Source organism: Prenolepis imparis, unplaced genomic scaffold (genome assembly GCF_030444845.1).
Source record: "Prenolepis imparis isolate NDT839.2.m4 unplaced genomic scaffold, iyPreImpa1.0 SCAF_11, whole genome shotgun sequence".
NCBI classification, from domain to species: domain Eukaryota; kingdom Metazoa; phylum Arthropoda; class Insecta; order Hymenoptera; family Formicidae; genus Prenolepis; species Prenolepis imparis.
In genome coordinates, this window is record NW_028141169.1 from 9904879 (window position 1) to 9923072 (window position 18194).

The window sequence follows — 18194 nt, forward strand, 5'->3', positions numbered from 1 at the left end:
AACCACAAATGACATTTGTACATTAATGATAAATAACTTAAGAGCGATTTTATATCGTACAAATCTCTGAGAACTAGGCAAATGAGTTTTGGACAACATTCAATTCATTTGTTTTCAAATTAATTAAGCCCTTCATTTTTTCAGCATACAGATGCACGATGAGGGAAATTGCAAGTGAGTGTATTCCCATATCTCTGAATAATCAAAGCAGATAAAAAACAGCTAAATAAAACGTATTGTTTTCTTTATATATATATATATAAAAAACGGAATATTTTGTAATGTTGTCATGGATTATAGATGCAATAAAAAGAAAAATGCTTTAAAATATGCAGATTTCAAATTTTTAGTAACTGACAAGAAAAATTCTCTATTGGAGCCCACATGTATGATAAATCGTATTTGCTGTTAGTACATTGTCTTGCATTTCTATCATTATTTCCTTTATAGTTCGCAATCTGCGAATTAGAAATGCTTGTGTTAATGCTATATGTTACATCATATTTCTTACTAATACAAATATGAAATTTGAATATCTATTATCGATTTAAAAATATTATGAAATAGATGGGTAAACTTTTAAGATAATGCCTTTTGGAAAAAAGAGGTACTTTAAGTTTATTCCGTTAATCTGTTATCTTTATACATTACATGCATTGTTGAAAACTTATTAAAACATTGATGTATGTTTTTATAACGCGATCCTTATATTATTGAATGAGGAATGGAATGAGACATATATATACTTAATCTTAGACATTACATTAATTATCGAAAACACAAAAATTATAAAACAAGGAAAAGAAGAGCCAAAGATTCCCTTTAGTACTTTTTTCAAGAAATGCTAAATGAGACTGAAATGCAATATTTATGCATTCCAGCATATTTTAATTTTATATAAATTTATTCTTATGTACACTTGAAATGTGATTGCAAGATGTGTGTTAAGGTATGTATCTATTACTATTAAAACAGATGTGTGAACGCATTTAAATATTAAAATAAACTAAGTATATACGAAAAATTAAATATTTGAGAATGAAATACTTAAGAATTCGAAAAAAGAAATAATCAATAATTCGCTCCTGATCACTCAATGCAAGAAAATGTACTATTTTTATGGATCAGCTAATTTCTATATCTTAAGTAAGAAAGCTTAACTTAGAATCAGCATGGTATTTTGTTGTGATTTTCTGTGTGCTTCCCTTTCAGTGCGCAGATCCTTTGCATTTACTTTCTATAAATATTTAGTAATTAAAAAAGGAGTATAAATATTTATAATCATGAATCTACTAACAATTACTCACCTAGATTTCTTAGATGCCCTACCGTTTCTTTCCGAACTGTCATCACGGGAGCGTTTCTTACTGGACGAAGAATGCGACGACTTACTTTTATCGCGCTTATCACGTTTGTCATTCTTCTTGGGGCTAAACAAACAAATTTTCAAATTATAGTGACATTAAAGAAATAAAACTTAACGGTAATCACCTGTGTTTGGACGATTTGGAAGGAGACCCCTTCTTGTGTGAGCCCCCACTCCGTGATCGATCCGTTCTTTAATTATCGAAGCACCAAAACTCAATACAATTTCACAAAAAGGAAACGCGGGGGGATATATTATTTTTAACCTACAATAAATCATATTTACCTGTGTTTGTCCGGTGATCGTTTATCCTTACTGCTGGACGAACTTTTGCTCTTTGAATTCACGGAACTTTTGTGCTTAGAATTATGCCTTATAAACAAAATAAAAAAATATATATATATTTACAATATTTAATAGATAATCGATTAAAATATCAAATATAATATCTATATACATGATACCTGTCTTTTGAAGGAGATGGAGATTGTCTTCGATTTGATTTTTTCTTCTTGCTGGAGTTATAATCATCACGGTAACGCTCATCTCCTCTTTCTTTATCCTCTTCAGCCGCTTCTCGTTCTAAATCTGACCAATCTTTACCCGATTCTTCAGAGCTGCCTAATTCTTCTTCTAATAAAATACACCAAAAAAATTAAGTAAACTAAATAAAAGAATAAGGTTAATAAAATATAATTTAGAATAGCAATTACCTTCACTGTCACTGTCTTCGGAAGCTTCGGAGTATTCACTATCATCATCAGATTCTTCCTCACTTTCTATATCCGATGGCTGCAAATAGATTAATCACAAATATAAAATAATATATTTATTGTTCTTACATTTTTAGAAAATTCATAGACTCTCTCGAATACCTCATATGCATCATCTTCTTCCTCTTCTTCATCTTCAACTTCTTCATTTTCTGCATCAGTTTCAGGATCTAAGAAAGTCCATCCTCCGCTCTCAAAGAATCCTTCAGGATCATCTGTTATAGTCTTCATAATCTTTGTCCAATTCAAAGACTGAACGCCTTCCGAATACCGAATATCACATGAACTAAAAGAAGCAAGATAAATGTAATAATTATAATAATATATTATATGTATGTGCTATAACTTCTAATATTGAAGATTGTTAACTTTATGTTAAATAATATAACATTACTTACTTTAACCATTCCTTGACGTGATCCAGCATATTCATAGGAATGGCATTTACCATCGCTACCTTTCTGTGATAATCTTTGAAAACAAAAATCATGTCAAAGTTCTTCAAATGGAATTGTACCCTTTCAAAATGAACTAATTCAACATCTTCCAATGTAATAACAAATGGAGGCTGAAATTCAATATAACATATAATGTATAATTTGCTTTGTTTTGAAATATTTATTTCGTTTCATCATAATATATGCATTACCCATTCTGTGAGATTAACCAAACATCCACTAGTTGGTTGAAGCAAGACGGTGCTCCTATATGGTGCACCAGGAAAGCCCAAATCCCGAAATGGAGTATCAAATTCAATCTCTTGCTTTATCATTCCTTCAACCTTTGTAAAACACATAGATACATTATTAAAATATATTATATATATATATATATATTGTAATGTTATATATATTATATGTATTATAATATATTATATAATTATTATATATATTATATAATAATATATAGTGTTGTATAATTAAATGTAAACCCAATTTGTAATTATATATGTATATGATACATACCTTTTCACAGAAACTCCTGAAAGCAGTTTTTAATTTATGTCTCAATTCTCGTTCCGACTGTTCAGCAGCAAGATCGTCACGATCGTGCATGTGTTGATGTTTACCTAAATCTGTAGTAATTTCTCCAACTTCTGTGTAAAACTGTACATCTACATGTTTCTTTTTACCAAACATGATAGCATGCTAAAAATATAATAAACATTTGTATAGTTATGTACTAAACAGATGCTGAACATTTTTATAGATCATATTAAGATAATTAAAAAATAAAAGCACTTTTGTATATAATATAATAACTGAAAGAATATTTCTTTCATTAATTTTTCATACGTACTTTTAAATGGAAATGAAGCAGTATAATCATTTCACCATCACATGGTTGGAAGAAGGCGTTCTTAATGTTATTATAAAGAATGTCCACTTTATCACCGCGGACCGAAGTGTACCGGAATCCATTTGTGTGCGCTTCTAAACCACCCGTCATTCTCTTTGTGACAATATTCGGTCGAATATACAGATCTTTTAACTTTGGATTGCCTTTATTCTGTGACAATATTAAAGTATCCTGTTTTACGAGATCCTCCTTCTCTCTTTCTTCCGCTTCTCGATTTTTGAACTTCTTCTGAACCTCTTTAATTAGTCTAAAGGCTGTATTTAAATTTGACGACGGTGCGGAGATCTCACCGGGCTCTTTGGTATTTGTGCTCCGATATGTTACTTCTTTAACAAACGTTGCATCGGGCTGAGGATAAGATCCACCTTCGTTTCGCCCCATTGTTGCACCAGGGTGAAAAAAGTTTATTCTAAGGTACGTATAATCTCCCTCTACCGACTGTGAAATGTTCTTAATTGTCGATATGTGGAAGGGTACTGAAATACCAGAAATAGGTAAAATCACAGTCTCGTACTTCTTATCCACGTATAACTTCAACTCCTTGACCTCTGGTTCACGTGGCATATGGTTCAAACTTTTGTAAGACACCGTGGATTTTCGTATTTTCTCTTGTTCTTTGCCGCCAGACTGCTGAGCCAATCGAGCCTTAGCGATTTCGTTCAATTGCTGAGCTAATTCTTTCTGATGTTGCTTCCTCTTCTCTTCCGAACTATGTTCTGTTCTCAATTTAGATTCTATGACAGCTGTTCTTTTTCCTCGTCCCAGGATCTCTGGCTTTCGCTCGTTTTCTTTTCCACTTCCCTCTTCCTCCTCATCTTCGTCATCTTTCACATATATACCTATATTTTTCACTTTCTTTTTCGATGGAGTCAAATTAGTAGCAGGCTGTCCTTCGTTTACCATAACTGTATCACCTATGAAAAGGGCATATGTTTTCCCTTCTTTGTCTGTCGCATCTGGATTAATAAGATTTGCAAGACCAATATTAACATTGAAAACCATGCCCTTCTTAGCTATTGCATTAGTCTTTGAGCCCAAGAGTAAAGAACTTTCTTTAAATTCAATGCCCATGGCAAATCCAAAATTCTTGGTCAAATGATTTAACATTTCTGCTTTCTCATTTTTTACAAATTTAATACCAGCATCGTATACTTCACTTATTTTTGTTCCTGCAACTAACTTTTTCAAGATCTCTTCTTCAAGTTGTAGCAAAAAATTGTAATTTTCCTATAAAAATGTATTATAAATTATAACATAAAAAATTTCTATATATCGGTTTTTATAATATAAGAGCTCGTGTCATTATTATTAAATAATTTTCGTCTTCTACATACCTCAATTGTCTTTGTGGGATTAACCAATAAAGTTCTTACTATATTTGAACAATAGGATTTATAACGTGCTCCCAATGAGCAAACAATAACGCCAAAGTGAAGAGTAGTATTTTTGTCGCTAACAGCACTAAATTTAAGTGAATAATTTCCACCACTTTGTATAATAGCAGGATAACACATATCAACTTGTGAAATATCTACTCCAGTTACATATTTCTTATTTGTGATGGCTGTATCTACACCTTCTGCTAATTTTGAATGTTTAACTTTCTGAAATAGACATGAATAATTATTTTTCTGTATTCTTTCCTTTTGTAAATTCAGTTATACTCTTATATGCATTGATTGAGAAAATGTACCTTGTCCGAATCTATAATCTCCATTATCTGATCTTTCAGATACTTTGTGAAAACATCTACTGATACAAGACATGCTTTTTTTATAGTAAGTATTTCAATGTCTTCTTTTGGACACATAACATAAGCAGCCGCAGCACTTACATCGACCTAAAATTAACATAGAGAGAAGAGAGAGATAAATATTTTAAGATTTTAAAGTTATATATATTTATATGTATTATCTTTTTATCTGCTAAATATTTTATTTTATATGCTTACTGTATCAAAAGATTCGTTCTTTAAAGCAGCTCTCCACGCATCCATAAAAGCACCAGGATAATTCTCCTTCAAAAATACTCCCAAAGTTTTGCCCTTCTTGCTTTGTTTCATTACTTCAATGAGTTTTCCAAAGTTTGCTTTATCTTCATCACTCTTTAATCCAAATATTGCTTAGTACCACTGACAATGTTGATAATAAAATTTCTTACATAAATTGTGCAATATACATACTCTGTCCCTGACAAATAACTTTACAGCTGGCACTCCTGTATCCTCAGGTTTCTGATTTTCCACTTTCCTTAAAAATTCAATTTTCTTCTTGCTGGCTAAAAAATTAATCGACTCTTCTGCCAAAATCATTATTGTATCCGTAAGTTCGTAGCTGAGCAGCCACGTCTAAAAATATTTATACAATTATATTAAATTATTTTCTATTCGATGAAAAATACAGTTTATCTTGATTATAAACATGTCCAAGTTTAATGTTTACTTATTTTTGAATCATATTATTTTTGATACAATGTATATATTATCAATAAATCTATATTCTGTATATATTGCATAAGAAACAGTAAATATTTATTCTTGAAGAAATCAGAATATCAGCATAAAATTGTGAGATTTATGTGCATATAAAACGAGTATAAAATCTACAGTTAAGATTTATGAGAACTCTATTTCTGTAAAATATACATACTTGCAATGCTATGGACTTGCTGTAAACGATGTCTTCGTCGGAACCGACAGCGGAAACGAGACAATCCATTTTACCGAAACTGTCATCCGTGCCGACTTCGCCATCCTATTGGGAGCAAAAGATTTCGAAATAAGTAAATACAGAGAAACTTGGTTCGCACCGAGATCCAGGAGACGCCGCGAAAACACGTGCACCTCCCGCGCATACAACACATACACGGCAACGCTTACCTTCCACGCGGCGTAAAGACGCTTCATGCGCCGGAAAAACATGTCTTTGTCAAGGGACACGTTTGCCATGATTTCTGTATGTTGACGCGTAGATATACGGCGGAGAAATAGCCACAGGTATCTTCAGTCCAACGTTTTCCTTACCGCCGCCGTCGACATTAACTGGCAGCGCGACCACAGCTGCGGGAGATGGCGGGATTTATACGGATTTACATATATAACCAAACCCGCAAAACACATCCGAACGCGCACCGCGATCCTGCCTGCTTGCGAATTATATATTATATGGACTCTCGCACACAGAACGCGGCAAAGCGTCCCGCGCAGCTCTTCTTCTGGAAGAGCGAAGTTGATTGGCTGTCGCGTTTAACCTCCTCCTCGCCTGGCACCTTTCCGCCCGACGACGCCGACCAAGTGACACGTGATTCACGCAGCGGCCAATAAAATCGCCGCTTTCCTGGAAAGAATGGAAACGGAAGAGATGAAGCGTTGGCCGCGTTCAGCAGAAAAAGCAGCTTTGCAACTGTTGGAAAATTCGTGAATCTGATTGGTGTATTCTCTTAGGTTCAGCTAAGATGAAGAGAATACACCAATCAGATTCACGAATTTTATAACAGTTGCAAAGCTGCTTTTTCTGCTGAACGCGGCCGTTGTTTCATCGCGTATAGAAATCGACCAATCACAGTCAAGCATTCTCCTCGATTGTGATTGGTCAATTGTGAACCAGGCCTAAGGTCCATGTTTCAGAATAGAGGAAATGTTAAGAATAAGAGAAATACTCAAAATAGGAAATATTCAGAATAGAGGGTTATTTGGAACAGAATATTCAGAATAGGGGAACTATCTGGAACAGAATATTCAGAATAGGGGAACTATCTGGAACAGAATATTCAGAATAGGGAGACTATTCCGAATAGGCATATTCAGAATAGAGAAATATTAAATTAAGAGAACAGCCATAAACCATATGAACGTCTAGACGCGCGTTCGACCCGAAAATAATTGCCGCAAATCGACCAATCACAGTCAAGCATTCTCAAATGCGTTCCGAAATAATTTTGGAACACATTTATAGAAGCTGTGCGACAAACGCACATATACACACACGCATATGAATATATATACTATGCGAAAATCAGGAATTAGATGTATAATACACTCAAATACAAAACAACTACACGCACACACACACACACATATATATAACCTGTACAACTGCGTTTTCTACTAGGCTAGGCGTCAAACGTCTCTCGGATGATCGGGATGTTGGAGCCGATTAGGACTCTCGTTCTGCAATAAAACTTGCAAAACACGGCCGTTCCAAGTGCATCATTTAATGTTCATCTTATCTACGCGCGGACGTGTGTGTTGTATGTACAAATACATATATATGCTGCATCCGAATAGATCGCGTATATTTTTGTAAGCCTGGTCGCGAAATTGCGGAATTAGCTTTTTATCCCCTTGGGATTGATTGAACGTCGCTACTTGTGTCCGGGCCAGATTATTAATTCGACGTTGCCTTATTGTACACCGTATCGGGAAGCGCGAGAGAAGCGAAGCTTCTCGTCGTCGAAGAAGAAAGTGAAAGAGATTAGAAATCGTCGGCGGCTACAGGATATCGAAAGAGAGTGTCGTGCGATTATTAGATGCAGAGGAGATAAATGTTGCCGCAAACGCATCTCAAAATGAAGATACGTATCCACTTTGGGTGAGGACTGTGCTTAGATTTTTGCACAATTATGAGAAGAAGCTCGAGCACTTGGTACTTGACTCGAGAGTCCGGATCTGTTCAGAGGAGAAAACGACTCGTCGAGTCGTGTGTATACTTGAAATAGTTTGTCGAATCCTCGAGGATCCCTTACAGCAGTTGCTGCGAGTAAAACGCGCGGCTCCTGTATCATGAATGTTAGTGTAATTATTTATCATTATCAATAATCATCATCGTATCTCAAATTAAATCATGTTCCTAGATATATCTCTTACTACAATTTTTTACTATGTCTGGAAATCTATTAATGTGATTATCTCTTGCATGCTGATAGTAATATTCTTCTGTGATATATTATTATTTGTTGTGTTAATTACATAATTTTTTTGGTAATATTTATGTCTTATTAATGTGCTGGTCCTGAAAAAAGAAAACAGTATATTGATTGTGTTGTAAAAGTCAGTCTCGTAATCCTCTTCTCTCTTTCACATGTATTATAAACTATTTTCAGAATATTCCCGTTCTACATTATTCTGGCACACAGTAGATGGTAATTTGATTATGTAACTCATGTTGAATTATTGACCTAAAAATCTTGATAAACTTATTTTTGATGACAACTGTGGAATGTAATTATATTATTCTATCTATTTTTAGTTTGAAGTCTATTTAAGTAACATAGACTCTTGTGTTTTAATTTGCAAGAAAGTCTTCTTTTCAGTTGCACTTTCTTACATTTAAGAAGATACATATAATTCAAATTTATATAAAAAGAAGAAATAAAAAAGAGAAAGATGTAAAAAATTTTCAAAAGTGCAGCTAAAAACACAGACTTTTTGTATGGCAATAACAATATTTTAATAGGTTTCATTCCTTTCCTTTATAAACTTTCTTTGTAAATAATATGAGTAGGAAGAGAAGAAATATATAATTATATATATTTTTATCATTAACAATAACAAAATTTACTATAAATAAAACATTCTTACATATTTAAAGTATATTGTTAAAATATGCTTATATTTTTGTGTATGTGTGTGTGCATGTATCTATAAAACTATACTGTATGTTGTATATTTTATCTATTTTAAATTAATAATTTTCCATTATCATTAATTCCATTTATAATTAATATGCAAAATTGGTTTTTTATACTATTTTTGAGTTTATCTATGATAATCCTGATACAATTTCATCCTTTATACATATTTATAAAACATATGGCTAAATTATATTAAATTTTAGAAAATTTTAGAAACTATTCAAAAAATTTACAAGTTTAATGCATTTCTATATATATAGAAATATAATTGTCATTGGCAAATTATTATGTGCTTAAATGTTTTATTATTGATTGGTTCACTGTCTAATCTATTTAATTCTCAATACAGGTGGTCAGCATAGCAGAGAGGTGGTGTCGAGAAGGTGGTTGACACGCCTTCATTTATTTGAGATGATTGAAAGTGTATCACGCAGAGCGTTGAGTGGCTCCAGTGGGAGCTACCACGTTCGTGGTGCTGAACTAGCAAAGAATCGCAGATTAAAATCTTTATCAGCTATCGTTACCTTTCTTGATGATACACAGCATACATTTCAATTAGATGTAAGTAGAGATAATAGATAAATATCATAATTAGATGTAAATATAATATTTTTGATTATATTCGATTTATATAATGATAAGATCATATTCGAATAATAATAAATGTGTATTATGTTTGCACAGAAACGAGCAAAAGGACAAATTCTATTGGATTTGGTGTTTCAACATTTAGAACTTATTGAAAAAGATTATTTTGGTTTACAATACTCTGAAAATGGAGTTAATACAACTATTCCTACATCTGATACAATGGTAACATATTATAAAAATTACAATTGTAATAGAAAATTAATTATTCTATTTCTTTCAATTATTATTTAATATATAAATTGTATATATTTCAAAGACATAATATTTTAACATAGTTAAAAAAAATAATATTAGAGAATAAAATAATTAATTATAATAATTGTAGTGGAAGGCTCTGGTGTTGCAGAACATATGAGTAATTGTGGGCCAATTGAGAGTCGTCGTACGTTTCGGTTCGAATTTTGAACCATCTTCAGCAAAGGATTATTGAAACATGTTTACATTCTTCCTGTCCTGTGACCATCAGCCAAATCTACAACGGATGAACGGGTTATTGCGTCGTAGATTTGGCTGACGGTCACAGAACAGAAAAAATGTAAACATGTTTTAATAATTATTCACTGAAGATGATTCAAAATTCGAACCGAAACGTATGATACAATAAATAATTTAAACAAGGAAAACATTTGTGCATTACCTATTGCACCTGGCTCTCAATTGGCTCACTATTACTCATATAATTTATTAATTTTTAATATATAAAAATTTTCAGAGATGGCTGGATTCCTCTAAACCAGTGAAAAAGCAGATAAGAAGTAAGGGTAAAGATCGTATTTTTTAAAACGAAATATCTTCAAATTATATGGAAACTGAATATATTTTTATACTTGTAGTATACTTATACTTCTCGCATTTTTTATACAACTGATATATACTAAAATGTACAACATATATTTATTTGTTTCAGGTGGACATTTCTTTTTTGCAGTAAAGTTTTATGTATCCGATCCTAGTAAATTACAAGAAGAATATACCAGATATCAATTTTATTTACAAATAAGAAGAGATATTCTTCAAGGAAAACTTCAGTTGCCAACCAGTACAGCTTGTTTAATTGCAAGTTATACAGTTCAATGTAAGAGAGCATATTAGAAATAATATAATATAATTATATATTCTTTTATATAAAATATAATCATAAATAGAGCAAGTTAATACATTGAGTCTTTGTTTGATGTATATCTAGCGGAATTAGGAGATTATTATCCAGAGGAACATGGGCCAGGCTACCTTTCGCAGTTGCAATTAATACCTGGACAAACAGAAGAAATGGAAAAAAAGATATCAGAATTACATAAGTTACACAAGTTCGTACATTTTATAATTCTTAATATGTTCTTGTAAATTTTGTTTATTTTAGTATCAGTAAAAATGTACGCTTTTTTATTTACAGGGGACAATTGCCAGCTGATGCAGAATTTAACTTCCTAGATCATGCAAAGCGTTTAGATATGTATGGAGTAGAATTACATAAAGCCAGGGTACATATAATGCATATCAGATAAAAATTTTTTTTGTAAAACAAGCGTGCAATATGTATACAATTGTCTCATTTATTTTATAGGATTCCACAAATAAGGAAATACAGTTAGGTGTTACATCAATTGGTCTCGTTGTATTTCAAAATAGCATAAAAATAAATGTGTTTTCATGGTCAAAAATAGTTAAAATTTCTTTTAAAAGGAAACAGTTTTTTATACAGCTTCGACGAGAACAGGTGGGTCTAATTATTTGTAATATGTGCGTTTTTTGGTGAACTTTTGAAGATATAAGTCTTTATTAATAACTTTAATAACTTTGTTACAGTCTGAAAACTATGATACATTACTGGGTTTTAACATGCAAACTTATCGCAGTTCTAAAAATCTGTGGAAAGCTTGTGTCGAACATCATACCTTCTTTAGGCTTCACAGTCCAAAAATGCGACCAAAACGGTTTCCCCTCACTTTGAGTAGTAGGTTTACATATTCAGGGCGTACAGAATTTCAAACAGTTGAAGATGGAAAGCACAGAGCACGAGTGGAAAGAACATTTATACGGTAATTATAACAATTAATAATAATGTGAAAAATCAATTCTACATTTTGTAGGGATATTCTTTTTTTCATAGAGACTATTTAATATTTAGATCACCGAGCAAGAAAATAGCTCATGCTATTACAACGCCAGCTGTTACCGATGACAAAGGAAAACTGACAATACCTTCTGGAAGATCATCGCGATCTTATGACAATAAGGTTCAATCCCTCGGTGCTCGGGAACCTCGTCAAGCATGGGGTGAAGGAAATCAGAGTGACGAGTTAGTACATACAATAGTTACAATTACATAAACATATTCCAGAACTATTGTCACTTTTTTTAACTGTACATAAATAATTAATAGGCAGAAGATTAAATAAACAATCAAATTTTAGGAATTAAATTTGCAAAATCCATAGATGGAAGAAGAGACAATCGTACTGGAAAACTTACAGTATAATTTTTTACATTATAAATTGTATAACATGTCATTCTCATTTATAAAATTACATCAATGTGAGAACAATATGCAATTAATCTGCATAATATATATATAATTTTCTTTAGTATCTCTCTCTCTCTCCTTAGTTTCATTTATCTCCTCTTATAGTGAAGGTGGTTTTTTATCTTTGAGGGAAGAAATAACAGGAAGCTATACGCAAGGTGGAGCGTTTTCTCCAGCATTAGGATCTCGAATATTCAGTTATGCGGACGACGACACAACTGCTGAAAGAAATATTTATGATCTGCCAGATTATAGTGAACCTACTAGTTCACCGGCCCCGCAAGTAAATATATTTTATGAAAATACAACAAACAATAATAATTAAAAACAATATATAAATTTTTACACAATAAATTCATATAATAATCTATAAATTTATTATTTTAGATATTAGAAGATGGTTTAGTAACAATATCTTTAACGCCAGATGAACAAGGTCGTTTTGGTTTCAATGTAAAAGGAGGATTAGATTTGGATATGCCGATTCTGGTATCACGAGTAGCTCCAAATACACCCGCTGATCGTTGTTATCCAAAACTGAATGAGGGAGATCAAGTACTTATTAATTTAATATGTACCTCAAATCATTAAGTATTATTATATTCTGTGCCTATTAAATTCTCACACAAATATATCTGTGTAATATACTCTATCTTTATGCATCATAAAACATGATTCTCTACGTAGGTTGTTTACATCAACGGAATCGATGTGAGCGGTTTATTGCACGAACGCGTAGTGAACTTAATACGGCAATCACGTGATCGCGGATCCGGCGAACTTACGTTGACTGTCAGACCGAACGCTCTGTATAATGCATTAGCTGGTACCGACGAAACTTCTGAAGAAGAGCCGCCTTATAGGTATAAAATCTCAAATTATGGATACTTTCAAATTAAACATAATTCGTGCTAAATCTAATCTATATAATGTAATAAATTACAAGGTATGTGCCTGATGCACCTCATGCAACTATTGGATCTGATGCGCTGGCACAATCTATGTTACTGCTTGCGGACGGTCTGGCGAGTGGTGCTCTTATCGCGCAGTACGAACAATTGTACAGAAAAAATCCAGAACTTACGTCACTCGAATCGAAGAAACCTGAAAACCAGTCGAAAAATCGCTATCGGGATATATCACCATGTAAATAAAAAAAGTTTAAAATTTTTTTTTCAACGAAAGATCTGATATATATTGTCAAGTTGATTGAAAAATTTATTTATAAGAGAAATAGCAAAATAATAATGTCGAAAGTCAGTACGTAATAATAATAATAATAATAATAATGCGATACTTGTGTCTTTCTAGATGATGTTACTCGAGTGATCCTGATGGGATCTGCAAATGGAGATTACATTAATGCCAACTATGTGAATATGGAAATACCAGGTTCAGGCATTATTAATAGATATATCGCTACGCAAGGTCCCCTGTCTTCCACCGTTGCCGACTTTTGGCAAATGGTTTTAGAAGCCGGTAGCACGCTTGTCGTTATGCTGACAACTCTAGTTGAACGTGGTCGTGCAAAGTGTCACCAATATTGGCCGGCATATAACGAAACGCTCACATTAAGGAATCTCACACTTACGTCAACTGCAGAAAATATCGAAGATACATTTATTTTTAGAGAATTTATACTTCGTGATGTTAATGTGAGTAAAGTTTTGTGTTATTGTGCGCAACTAGTTGTATTCCTTTATATATAAATATATATATATATATTTAATATTTATTAAATATATAATATATATATAAATATATAATACACACATTTATATATATGTGCATTTATGTACACATTTATATATATGTACATTTATGTACACATTTATATATATACATTTATGTACACATTTATATATATGTGCATTTATGTACACATTTATATATATATATATTATATATATGGATATATATATTGTATATATATATATATATTTAATATTTATTAAATATATAATAAAATATATATATATGTATATATTTAGTACATTAATTAATATGCATATTTACACATATATTTTTACAGACTGGAGAAGAAAGGGATATAACGCATATGCAGTATTGTAGCTGGCCTGACCATGGAGTGCCGAGTGATTGGCGACAATTTACTACGTTTACAGAGCGGGTTAGAGCAGCTCGTACTGGAATAGTCGAACCTGCGGTTGTACATTGTTCCGCTGGAATAGGACGAACTGGTGTATTAGTTTTAATGGAAACTGCGCTGTGTCTAATTGAAGCTAATCAACCGGTATATCCATTAGATATTGTACGCTCTATGAGAGATCAGAGAGCAATGATGATACAGAATGCTGTAAGTTTATGATTTTATTTATTTTGTTTATCATACAGTACTCATATCTATTTGAATAATATAAAATATTAATTTCGTATTTATTAATTCAAATAAAAATATTTGAATATATGTGTGTGATATCTTTTCAGAGTCAATATAGATTTGTGTGCGAAGCAGTCCATAAAGCCTATAGCGAAGGGATAGCTAAACCACTTCCAGAGTTTAGTAGGTGAAAACAAGAATTTAAAATGGGCAGCATATTGTAATTATAGCCATTTCTTCTCTTACATCTTGCATCAAGCATCATGTCATGTTAGAAGGTAATTTTATACTTTGACAATAAACACATAATATATATTTAATATAGTATAAAATGAACTAGTAAAACAGAACATTTACACATTGTGTAATTACACAAAGTATATATCTCATTTATACATAACACTGACGTCCAGTTGTCATTCAATGTTATCACTCAAAATTGCTATTTCTTTATAATCTTATCATACGCAATCGATTTAGTATTCTAATATGTATGTGTGATTGATCCATTTCTTCACACCAAACATTATCAAACAAAATGTGATCATATTTTTTTTTAAGTATATATTAATATTTTATAATAATTTAAAATATATATTTCTTTTTCTAAACATATAACGTGATGTGGAAAGTGTGAAAAAAAGGCAATGTACTAAGTTATATCATTATCAAATTTGTAAAATAATTAGATTTAGTTCAAAAATTGTAAGCTACAACATAATTTCAACGCAATTTTAAACGCTTTAAATAACGAATCAGTTTTAAATTAAATTTTATATACCATTATTAAATGGAAGTTTTGTGTATGTGTATTTTATTAGTGAACACAACAAGAATGAATATTTATGGAAATATCATATATAAATCGGCATATATTTTTACATTGACTTTCTTAGATAAATTAAGTCAATTTTTCTTTTTTTTTTTTTATAAGCAACATATATTATTTATATACTGAAACTTTTTAATTTTTGATATTCAATATGTTGAAAAGACCATGTGAGATCTACAAAAAAAATAATATTAATACATAAATTAATATATTTACACCTCAAATTCAAGAAGTACAATTACGAAAATAATTGATGAGAAGTTTATATAGATATGAGATATAAAATGAAAAATATTACATGCAATCTAAATAAAATATACACAAATTAAATAAATTTTAATATACTAGATATTTAGCTATTATCACATCAACTGTCAGAATGGTAAACTTGAATTTGAAAATAATTTCTTTATATAATGTGTAAATCCGATAGACAGAATTATAAAGATAATGAAAATGGAAAATGCGACAACTCGTATCAAATTTGTGCTGTGCGTTAAATTCTCATCAAGGAATTATTATCATTAACAATTGATGTGGTAAAAATTGGGCGATTTGTCTAATACAATGCGAAACTTGGTCCATCCTAAAGGATTGATCATACAGAAGCTATTTAAAAGCACAAGATGAAGTACAATCTTCAATATTGACAGCTTAAGACAAACTATATATAGCTATCTTGTTTGCATAGAAAGAATATGGTTGTATTTAATATGAATCAAAAAAACTGTGTAGAACCACAGAAGCGTGTTTTAGTCCCTTTTTTATTTTATGAGATGAAACACACAGCTAAACAATTCAAATACTATGAAAACGTAATATTTGACAAAAAAACGTTTCATTCACATTTCACCTTCCCCCCCCCCCCCCAAATATGCATATTGATCAAGATATGTGTAACTGTTCTTTTTGAAATACTGTAATAGTATTAGCTAAGTAAAGTTAACTCTAATATTTAGAATACTAATAAAATGCAAATGCTACATATCTGACTTGAATATTTATATTTATGATAAACATATGCTCAGTATTTGAATTTTATAATTTAATACATTATACACAATTTTATTTTATACACAAAAGCATAAGTAATAATTCAAAAAAGATAAACAATAATATTTACCGTTTTCCGTTATTTATTTAATTTAAAGATAATTGGAATTCTGAAAGGAAATGTATGAAATATAATAAAATATTATAAATATTCAGATATGTAGCATTTGTATTTTATTAGTATTCTAAAAATATTACAGTTAACTTTACTTAGCTAATAATAGATATTATTAAGATTACAGGACTGTTCTTATTATTAAATGTTTTAAGCAACTGTATTATCTTCTAATAGATGTTTCATAGATTATTTATTTTTCACACAGTTAACCAGATAAATGTACTAACATATCTCTATATGAAATTTTAGCTTTCTAATTAACTTCACGAATGTCATACGAACTCTTTTCTGTTAAATATTTGCTGATTTTTTTAATAATATATAATACCTCATCATGTATTATATATACATACATACACCGTTTCACAATCTATTTTTATAATAATACAAAAAACTGGTACTACGAACATTATTGGAAGGCTAGCGATCTGTAATCTTTCATGCATGGTCAAGAGAGTAGAAGTTTCTCTTTAATTAATTTTAAATTAATTATCTATATAAATGGATACAGCAATTTTTTTCTTACTATTTTATTTATTTACAAAATTTTCTACTAATTAAAATTGACTTATATTCTTTTTATAGTGCATGAGAGAATTAAAAAAGAAATGAAAGAATTATATATATATATATATATATATATATATATATATATAAATCTATCTTTATGTCGATATATAATAAGTTTCTAATTTGGCAAGATAAATTAAAATTACTAAGAATTACATTATATGAGAAAGAAGGAAAAAGTGAAATATGCTATTAATATATGTATATTATAAAGCATGTACATATTAGAAAACAATATTAGTGTATAAGTATCTATGTGCGCGCATGCACGAAATCTCTATAATTTATTATATACACATTATATAAAAAAATCAAAATTTTATGCAGATAACAAATCAAACATATAAGCCAATTACATTTATGAATAGAAAAAGGTAATTTCATAAAAGGATGCAAAATGTGAGCACATAAAAACAAATTTCTGATACAAAAAATAAAAAAAAATGTAAGACCATTATGTATAAGTATCACATATGTAATGAATTTGATACAAATGTATGTCAAAAGTTATAAGTTTTCTTGTTATTTAACTTGAAATAATTTTGCAAATATGAAATGCGCGACATACAACTGTCTATTTTTTATGTGTATGCAAATGAAAGTATCTTTAATTGAATATATGTGTTATATATCAATGTCTTTATAATTGCAATAACACATTACATTAAACTATTTTTCCAAAACTTGCTCAGTATATTGTGCGTGTCGATTAAAAACAAGTAATAAATAAAGTTGATTAAAAATTTATTATTTTAAATACATTTATATCAGTCAAAGTTTTAGACTGTAGTGCCTTGTACATATTCTCCCCATACAAGCGCAATCGTGTTAAATATATGAACTAAAATATCTAAATTACATGCTGTATAATTTCGCTTCGAAAAGTATTAATGGCATATAAACAAATGCAGAAATATAACTAGCCTTACAAATCTTAATGGTAATATTACTATTATAGATGTCTAGTCTTGTTTAT

General features: G+C 30.6%; 2 protein-coding genes across 8 annotated transcripts; one reads left to right on the plus strand and one right to left on the minus strand.

The window, feature by feature from the left end:
• Positions 1-600: 600 nt before the first annotated feature.
• On the minus strand, positions 601-6725 carry Dre4 (SPT16 homolog, facilitates chromatin remodeling subunit dre4). 3 transcript variants are annotated; one of them, XM_083049171.1, is made up of 17 exons: positions 6377-6725; positions 6147-6251; positions 5681-5845; positions 5450-5602; positions 5192-5338; positions 4833-5102; positions 3439-4725; positions 3105-3287; positions 2789-2920; positions 2538-2707; positions 2242-2425; positions 2080-2158; positions 1831-1996; positions 1652-1738; positions 1492-1557; positions 1308-1430; positions 601-1237 (listed from the first exon to the last, which is right to left on the minus strand). In XM_083049171.1, the coding sequence occupies exons 1-17, from the start codon at positions 6443-6445 to the stop codon at positions 1231-1233; spliced, it is 3393 nt and encodes a 1130-aa protein (XP_082905297.1). In that variant the 5' UTR covers positions 6446-6725; the 3' UTR covers positions 601-1230. The 3 variants fall into 3 exon arrangements, with proteins under 3 accessions (XP_082905297.1, XP_082905296.1, XP_082905298.1); XM_083049170.1 differs by having other exon boundaries at positions 1831-1999; positions 6377-6723; XM_083049172.1 differs by lacking the exon at positions 1492-1557 and having other exon boundaries at positions 1831-1999.
• Positions 6726-7520: 795 nt separating this feature from the next.
• Ptpmeg (protein tyrosine phosphatase Meg) lies at positions 7521-17991 on the plus strand. 5 transcript variants are annotated; one of them, XM_083049177.1, is made up of 18 exons: positions 7521-8284; positions 8599-8716; positions 9479-9690; positions 9814-9942; positions 10493-10541; positions 10688-10855; positions 10967-11087; positions 11174-11261; positions 11345-11497; positions 11587-11819; positions 11891-12079; positions 12434-12587; positions 12692-12859; positions 12992-13167; positions 13251-13450; positions 13616-13959; positions 14337-14621; positions 14753-17991. In XM_083049177.1, exons 2-18 carry the CDS (start codon positions 8701-8703, stop codon positions 14834-14836), a joined length of 2769 nt encoding a protein of 922 aa, XP_082905303.1. In that variant the 5' UTR covers positions 7521-8284; positions 8599-8700; the 3' UTR covers positions 14837-17991. The 5 variants fall into 5 exon arrangements, with proteins under 5 accessions (XP_082905303.1, XP_082905299.1, XP_082905300.1 ...); XM_083049173.1 differs by having other exon boundaries at positions 7524-8284; positions 12410-12587; XM_083049174.1 differs by having other exon boundaries at positions 7524-8284; positions 10493-10535; positions 12410-12587.
• Positions 17992-18194: the final 203 nt, after the last annotated feature.